At 39.1% G+C, this 9269-nt stretch overlaps 1 protein-coding gene across 2 annotated transcripts; it reads right to left on the reverse strand.

Moving 5' to 3' along the window:
• Positions 1-506: 506 nt before the first annotated feature.
• Positions 507-9117, reverse strand: LOC111456622. Of its 2 annotated transcripts, none has more exons than XM_023098583.1 (12): positions 8825-9117; positions 7905-7967; positions 7763-7833; positions 5451-6377; positions 5282-5375; positions 5120-5188; positions 4877-4993; positions 4005-4769; positions 1675-3906; positions 1523-1577; positions 1235-1359; positions 507-1140 (listed from the first exon to the last, which is right to left on the reverse strand). In XM_023098583.1, the coding sequence occupies exons 1-12, from the start codon at positions 8898-8900 to the stop codon at positions 815-817; spliced, it is 4920 nt and encodes a 1639-aa protein (XP_022954351.1). In that variant the 5' UTR covers positions 8901-9117; the 3' UTR covers positions 507-814. The 2 variants fall into 2 exon arrangements, with proteins under 2 accessions (XP_022954351.1, XP_022954350.1); XM_023098582.1 differs by having other exon boundaries at positions 7760-7833.
• Between the last annotated feature and the right edge of the window lie 152 nt (positions 9118-9269).

The following is a 9269-nucleotide window of genomic DNA, read 5'->3' on the forward strand; positions in this document are numbered from 1 at the left end:
TTTTTTTTTTTTTTTTTTTTTTTTTTTTTTTTTTTTTTTTTTTTTTACTCTTTTTTATCTGCCGTGAATCGCTTTTAGTTGAGCAATAAACTGTACTCCGTTAATTAGCTACCCTTTTTAAACTATAAGAAAATGGTTTCAAAATCAAATATATTATTATTTATTATTTATTATTTAACGCCAAGAGTTCCCAATTTAGTTGTAAATCTATTCAATTTTAAAATTGAAGGCCTAAAAAATGAGGGCAGTTATTCCATATTATATTGACCGAAATGGAAAGCTAATTTTACGAAGAAAAAAGAAACATTTAAAAGTTACGACAATTCATATAGTACAGAGACAATTTCCAATTTTAATTAAAGAAGCGACAATTCTCATTAATTATATCAAATGAGGACCAGTTGAACGGGATAGAAAACAACCTCCACCATCTCAAATTTTTCCTTTTTTTTTTTTTTTTTTTTTTTTTATATAANAAGTTCCTAAATTCTTAAGAAAGCAAAAAGAAAAAATGAAAATATTTCAACTCTCTTCCAAGTTCCTGTACAAAGGTTTGGTATTGACCAACTCAAATTTGATCATTTACAACTGCGGGAGAAAAGAAAAGAATTGGAATACATATACCTGCCACAAATGGTTTTACGCAGCTGACCGCTGACCTCTAGAAAACCTATACAACAACTTACAAGAGGGTTAAACAGAGAACAAAACAGACAACTGCACATTCAACAAAAATGATTGGAGAAAGAACCAAACAAGAAAGGGGAAAAAAAAAAAAAAAAAAAACAATCCATTTCTGTTCTATCTATTTTGCCTAATCGTCTAAGCGTTGAATTTCTCCCATCATAATTCGGTTGCTGGTGACTTTGAAACCCAGTAGGGCTGGGTCTATTTGTCTCCCCTTCTTCCCTTTCTTTTTCCCACCTTTCCCCCCTCCCTGCATTCCATCAGATGGCTCTGAAACTCCCCCTGTTGTCGGATGGGCTTCTTGCAGTGCTGTCTTCTTCAGCATATCAATAAATGAAGTCTCCGACACGTCGCTGTCGCTACAGGAAGAAGAGCGCCGAAAACGCATCTCTTTCTTCACGGCTGCCATGTTTTCTTGGTTCACCAAGATACCAGTTGGCTCCAGTCTTCCACCTGAACAGACATAGTTTTAGGATGGATCTTTTATTTTGTTTTAAAATGCAAAATGAATCAAGAAGATTGACAAAATGGATCACTTGTTATTTACCGTCCAAGTTCTTCCCTCTAACAACTGGATCGGAAATCAGGACAGACAATCCATCCTGGGATGCCGAAGTGCGTGAGACAGGAGGGCGTTTCAACAAAGTGCTATCTTTATTGTGAGTGGGCACCCTGTGAAAAGACGGATGAATAAAATAGTTCTATAACAAATTCATATTTATACGACTAAGAATATAGTTGCGGTGGAGTGGCCAATGGGTTTGTATAAAATTAAAATCCCCTGTGAATCCACTTACTAATGAACTGAGAAAATTGCTTAGAAATAAAAACTTACGGGTCTTTAGCAATCTCTTCTGGAAACGTATTAGTAATCTTTTCATTATGAAGGCCTACATTTCCAAAAAGACATAACACAAAAGATTGCATCTCCATAACAGAAAATGGTAGAAGAAAAGGTTAATAGAAAAAGGAGAGAAAAGTATATACCAGCAGAACCAAGAGAAGAATGCCGACTAAGGGTATGAGTATCTATTGAAAATTCCCCACGATCAGTAGATGCCACTTGATCAAGCATGCTTTCTTGAATTTGAAAAGCTTGAGTTTTCATCAAACCCTCACCTTTCAATCCTCGAGCCCTGCCCTCCACATCCAATACATCTTTATTCATAGAAAGGTTACCAGCCATGGTAGAACTAGAGTGGTTAACTGCACCATTGGCTTTAAGACCAGCCAAAATTGATGCTCCCTTAACAACAGAGACAGAATCCGACCTGTATGGGACCTTCTCATTGCTTGTCAAGCTGCCAGGATGCCCGTCTTGCAGTGGTTCATAAGAATTAGAACCATAAGGCCCCATTGACGACATGTTGTTCAAACCTCTTTCCTTGCCTGCTGACTGAAGAATGAACGACTGTTCAAGAGAGCCTGATCCAGAATAGAGGCCAGATGATGCTCTCTTGAAAGATGGTCCACTTCCTACATCCAAGGATTCTGTAGCTTGATGAACAGATTTCTGATTGAGGAGTTCCATCAATAACTGCTTTGACTTCTCATCATTAAGCCCGTCTGACATCCATAAAGTTGGATCCTCAGAAATCATTTTAGCTTCCAACTCCCTTTTCTGTTGCTCGGCATTGATATGCAGTTGTTGAATGCGAGACTCCATCCAATCATTTCCAAGTCGGTCATTTTCCTCAGACCAGCTGCCTTCAGTTCTATCAAAATGTGACACATGAAATTGGTTACTGACTAGAGAGTGATGATGATTCTGTGGAATGGTACTGGGTGCATATTGTCCCAGTTGACCACCAGGTGGATTGTGTGCACTGGATTCTTGTAATTCTAAAGCACGAGCATGGGCCATAGCATTAACAACATCCAGATTCATCCCCTGAACTACATCAGGATAGGATATTGATCTTTCAAGTGGAACTGAAGCAGGCTCATAAAGACCTAGTCTTAACCGATCTTGAAATGAAAGATTGCGCTCAACGTGATTCAGCGGCCCTACATGAGTTTGCCTCTGTTGATGCTGGAATGATTCAAACCCTGAAGATGGTAAACGTTGTGTGACAGCATGTCCTCTGAAAAACTGCTGATCAGCCTCATCCTCTTGCCAGATAGGACCAGCAACATGTCTCTTGTCCTCCATATTGGCTCTCTGCCTTAATGCTGACAACTGTCTCGATTGTAGCATTTCCTGCTGGAGAATTTGATGATCCAATTGTTGCATGTGTCCATGCTGAGCCCGAGAAATTAATTCAGACAAATCTCTTTGTTGTTCTTTTTGTGGTGGCAAGTGACCAAACTTCGCTTTAATAAGCTGCTCAAAAGATGGATCAACAGATCTTTGTTGATGATGAGACTGTTGCTGTAACTCATGTAAAAGACGTTGCTCCATGATCACCTGATCAAGAGCATTATTGGTTCTAATTGGATCAATATGTGACTGCACAAGGCCTGAATCATGCATTTGTCTATGCAACAATTGTTCAATCAGCGCCTGCTGGACTTGAGAATGATGTTGTTCCTGCAAAAGCTTTTGCTGCTGCTGCAACTGCTGCTGCTGTAATTGGTGCTGTAACTGCAGCTGCCGTTGCTGTTGCTGTTGATGTTGCTGTTGCATCTGCAAGCTCAAGAAATGATCAAGATCCGGTGTACTTCTATTAGCCAAAAGCTGCTGCTGGTGAATAAGACTCTGCTGTTGCATATGATGATCTAAGGTAGCTTCATTAGAGTGAGACAACAAATTCCGCTGTTGAAGTGCCTGATGATATTGATGCGACATGAGTTGATCAGCCAAATCAAACCTATTAGACTCCTGTTCTATATGTGGCAGGGAATGAGCAACGTTCGCATCCTGGTATACACTCTGGTCAGAATGCATACTTCTTCTGTAAACATCAAGCCAGGTCTCTGCATTGAGAGATGCTTCCCCCTTCCCAACTACTGGTGCAGTCCTTACCATGCTTGAAGGCATGTTAACAGACTTGGCATGTTTCGAATTTGTGGCCTCAACTGGTTTCATATTTGTACCTTCCAGCTCAGACCACAACAATCCAAAAGGGTGCAACTTATTTTCATTCTGAACAGGCATACTGCGATCAGTTGACTCATTCGAAAGAGAAGGTTGGCTAATAGAATTCACCAAAGGCAGTACACCAGAAGAGTTTGGAAATTGATAACCGTCGTTTCCAGGTCTTCCAGAAAACACAATTTCTGTATAACAGAAATTCTTATGACGAGATTGTAAAAATAATAATAATAGCACATTAGTACAAATAAAACAAATCAACAACATAATGAACTCAACAAACCTTCAGTCTGAGCCACAACATCATGAAAGCTTTGACCCTTGGAATGTAAGTGAAATGGTGATTCAGTCTCAGACATTCCAGATGGAATTTGTTGATTGGAGAGGCTATGTAATTCAGCCAAAGAACGATGAACCTCATTGGTTGTGGATGCATCATTCATATCAAGAGCTGGATGCTTAGAAGATAAATTTGTCTCCATTATTCCTCCTGAGGCACCAGACTGGCCTGAAAGAGATTTTGTATCAGCACAGTCAACAACTCCCTTTCTAACTTTCAAATGTGGCATAACCTCCCCCAGCTCACAGAATGGGGACTCAGGGGCATCTGCCAACCGAACAGGCAGGTCCAACCCAAAGAAACCTTGTTCATACCACAAGATTATGTCAGCCCCAATAAATGGCCCCTGCATAACCCCTTGAGGGTCAAGATAGAACAGACTCAACTCCTCAGATTTCACATCAGAACTTTTATTTGGATTTTGCTCAGAGAAGGGAATAAAGAAAATGGAACTAGGATCATCAGAAAGCTTGGATCTGACATCAAAGGAATTGGAAAACTCAATTTCATCAAAGTTATGAGGCCTATGATCAGAATCTGCTCGCCCATTCACACCAACATTCAATTGAGTACCAGGGTGTCCACTACCAATCTCCATCACATGTTGGGAGGCTACTGTAGATACTGTGTGGGCCAATCCACCATAGTTGGACATAGAAACGGCTGCACCAGACCTTTTTTCCTCTTCCTTATGGCTGATAAATTGTCCTAATTCATAGAAATTAGAAATGAAAAAAATGTAACAGATGAACACTAAGTAATATCATATTTGTTATCAGAAGACAGCGACAAAGATCTAGGGTGCAAAGTCTAACCATCTAGGACATTTCTCATTGAAGGATGACTCCAAATGCCCCTGTCACTAGCATCTTGGCATGCTTCATCATATGTAACTTCATGAGTCGCATTAGCAATATCTTCATTTGGAGTTGCTGCAATGAAAGAAATTCATTTGGAAAAGTATATTGATTATCCTTGATAACTAGATAAAGGAAACGTATGGAGGAGTTAGACAAACAAGTACACGGTTAACAAAACTTGCAGACGAAACTCAATACCTGCTACATTGTCGGATCCTGAAGTAGAATCCAACCCAGTCTGATTTCCATCTATGGAGTCTACATCTCCTGGATTAGATTTCAAGAAAAATTAGTTCCTAGTTTAATTTATAAAGAAGTTAAACAAATGGACGGATGCCATGGCTATTGAATAACAAATACCTAAAATACATTCAGATATCTTCCCTTTCTTATGTGAATTGTGTACAACCCCGCTACTTGTGATTTTTCCTTTCCATATGTCACCAAGAGTAGTCTGCATGATATAAATAATAAAGTCACGATCAGAATACTAATTACTAACAACATTTCAAAAAAATTCATTTGTTACCTCCTCCTCAGCATCCGGAGAAACAAAAGCTAATGGTTCTACAACACTAAGTTGAGTCACAGGCTGCAATTCTTCAATATCATTAGGCAGAGCTGAGAACGATGGATCAGATTTCTGCCTCCTATATATGTCAAGAAGCTTACCCCTAGGGTAGCAAAAGGCATGAGTTGAATATCTTGGTTTCCCAGGAACATTTTCAATCTTATTCAAGAGTGGAACTCCAGTGGAACCAGTTGATCTCCCAATAGTACTTGACCTTCCTCTTCCAATTGTAAATCCTAAATTAGACCCCCCATCTCCCCGCCCTCTCTCAAGTGAAAAACCTGGTGCAGCACGAGAGGAAGTTGAACCAACCGAATGGCTTTCCATCCTATGGCGAGGCCTCCATTTATCACGTGAATCAGAGTCACGCTCAGAAACAGGGCGATTGCCACTCACTGATTGATTGTCATTGCGAACATCTTCCTTATCAGCATCTGATCGCTTGTCCATCCGTGTTTCCTTTTCCTTGTCATCTGGTCCCCATCTCACCGTCCATTTGTTGTCGCGTCGTGCATCATGACCAGAAGTACGACTATCATACCCAGAAGTCCGACCATCATGTCCAGAAGTCCGACTATCATGACCAGAAGTGCGACTATCATGCCCAGAAGTACGACCATCATGCCATCGGTCTGAATTAGGCAAGACTCTACCCTCTATTGTCTCCTTAGTTAACATATTATCAATGCGGCGCTCAGTTTTCCTGCGGCGACCACCAAGTAAGCCAGTTTCTCGCTCTTCCTCTCGCCAACGGCGACCACTTTCACTTTCAGAAGTATTTTTCCTCCAATCCTTCTTGTCCTCAGACCCATCTGGGCGCCAACCCTCTTTCTGATTGAGATCAGTGGAGATAGCAAGGGACACTGGTGTTGGAGCACGCACTTCCTGTTACATATTGAACAGAATGCTTATCTACTGCAAAAAATTAATGCACACTCTATCCAAATTTACCTTGCAATTAGGCTGTAATAGGATTTCAATTTCAGTCTATGTGCTAGCTAGGTTTTCTACAAATACATGTAATAAAAGAACGACTATACTTTGAAAATTTTAAGGCATCAACCAACCAAGAAATACTAAAAGTTAGAAAAACCCTAGTTTAAAATATGCCAGAAGGAGATTTCCATTCTCACGCCAAGCTAGTAGAAACTAAACAACAAAATTACAATCTTTTCTTACTTTTCAAGGCTAGAGCAAGAGAGAACTTAACCAGGCTCGTAACATTTTTTTCATGTCTACTAAAATTGCGCCAAGAGCAACTTCTAAGATCAGCTAAAAGCATGGGAGACAGGAATTTCAATAATATTCCTATTGATCCAAAATTGGAGCTCAAAGGTATAATAACAAAGTTGAGTAGAGAAAACACCTCAGTAGCTCCATTTCCCATGTGCAAAAAATAGTCTGTGCAAGCTAAGAGGCTTAAAGAATAACTATAGTAATTTTTATGAATAGTTCTGCAAACTTATTTTTTTAAACAGTTCCTGATTTATACATCCAATTTTTAAGAAAAAGATGCCATATGTTATTGTGGTTACATTTGTTTCCTGTATGCATAAATTTAATACAACACATTTAAAAAAGCTATATTGATAAAACAACGATGGCCATAGATGAATATTTAATTTAGAAAACATCAAATAAAACAAATGCAAACAGCTAAATAGTATTCCAATTACCTCTTCTTCTTTTTCCACTTGTTTCAAGAGACTTTTAAAATTCTATTGTGCCAAATAACTTTAGTGTTATATTTTTTAACTCAAAATCAATTTCTATACATGACTCTACAGAAATCCCATAGGCTGTCATATTCTGGGTGCATCATCAATAGCTTTTTTTTTTCTTTTTTTTTTCTTTTTTTTGTAGAACAAAAATGCACGAGACTTTGAATCTTCCCAAAAGAAACTAGAGTTCTTCAAATACAAAATGGAGACAGTAACACAATCTATTTGAAGAAACTCTACCATATCATAAGCATAAGCAAGATGGTTTTCTTATCTCTACAAGAACATAACAGAGATTCCTTAAAATAATTCTTTGGGGTGGAAGCATAAGGGGAACACGAACATAATACGAACTGACTGGCCAATTCCTTACTTTTGAAACTCTGCATGCACAGATATGTTTCCAAAGACTTCCTTTCCAAGAAAAACATTATCAAATAAATGACTAAAAAAGGTACAATCAGGAAATAAAAACTTATCAATAAAACTTTCCCAACAACAGAAAGGAGAACAAATGAAATTCTGCCAAAAAGGTCAAAGTATTACCACCTTAGTTTCACTTGGTCTGGCGTATAGCCATTGAGGGGACAAAGGTATGCTGTTCTCCGAAGCCACTGAGTCTGCAGCATTTGACCATGTTAGCATTGTTACTTATGATCAAAACTCGGAAAATTTATTTAAGGTTAGCTACCTTTTGACTCATCAAGGAAGGCCGTGAGCACCTTCTCCTCATCATTCCCTCCAGAAGCTTCCACTATCATAAGGAAACGTGTGATTGCAACATGAATAAGGAAATTAACACAACATAACATAATATAAAAGGCAAGAGCCACTAAAGCGGCAGTACGTCTTGCTAAATCACGAAAAAAAGACTACAGAAACTGCAAGAATCGGCCATCTCAAAACCTTTAAGAGAAAACAAGAGAGAGGAAGAAAACAATGATCGCAACGAGTGGATCAAGGAACGAAAACAATACACAAGAAGCAAAAAAAGAGAGTCCATAATTAGTTACCATAGTCATTCCTTCAGTAAAGATTACAACCCCCTAACATAAAGAACTTCGACTACAAGATAATAACAAGCGAACTCCAGAGGATTAGTATAGCTATGGTAAAATAACACGTATCAATGAAATTAAACCTGCCGAAACTTAGAAAGAAAAAGCAGATTCGTTGAACATGTAAATTCCTCTCCCCCATATCCAATTACCACAGAACCAAAAACAGATAGTAAGAAACACAAGAGAGAGCACGAAATCCGACACCAACAGCGAACCAGCATAACGAATCAAAGAAAACAGTACAAATTCAAATTGAAAAACAAGGAAAGAAAGCGACGCGATCTGAAAACCCTAAAAAAAGAAATCTGAAAAAAAGAAAAATGGTGAGGAGTAAAACATTAAAAACCCTAATTCAAGAAATGGAAGAGAAATGCTGAAATCCCGAACCAAAGACGGAGGGGTCAGATCAAGAAAGGAAGAGCACACATTAAGTGGAAGGAATTGAATCGAAGAAGACGGGGGATCAAATCAAAGAAACGAAAGCGAGAAGAAAGAGAAGAGAATAGAAGAGAGAAAGAGAGATGTGTGTATATGAAGAAATTGGGAGTACCTTTGGGCATCCACGGGTGATCGGAGGGCCGGGAGGAGAGAAGATCGTCAGGGAGATCGAACTTTCCATGGGCCATGGGGGGCAGATGAATAGAGTCCAGAGATCGAAAACAGAGGCAGCGCAGGATTAGAGCTGTGGAGAGAAGAGGGAAAGAAGTGATTTGCAGAGAGAAAAGCTGAAGAGACGAGAAGAGAAGGTCCGTATGAGAAAATCTAGGGGTTTGGGAGAATGGTGAAACTGTTGCAGAGAGGAAGGAGAGAGGGAGAGAGAGAGGGTATGTGTATGTGTGTGTGGGTGTGTGTGTGTGTGTGTGTGTGTGAGAGAGAGAGAGAGAGAGAGAGAGTGAAGAGGGTGAGGAGGGCTCGTGTTTGGGTGGTCAGAACAGCTAAATCAACTAACCAAGTAAATGTGATTTCTTCTCTCTTTTTTTTTTTTTTTTTTTTTA

This window comes from Cucurbita moschata, unplaced genomic scaffold, assembly GCF_002738365.1.
Source record: "Cucurbita moschata cultivar Rifu unplaced genomic scaffold, Cmos_1.0 Cmo_Scf00018, whole genome shotgun sequence".
Classification (NCBI taxonomy): Eukaryota; Viridiplantae; Streptophyta; class Magnoliopsida; order Cucurbitales; family Cucurbitaceae; genus Cucurbita; species Cucurbita moschata.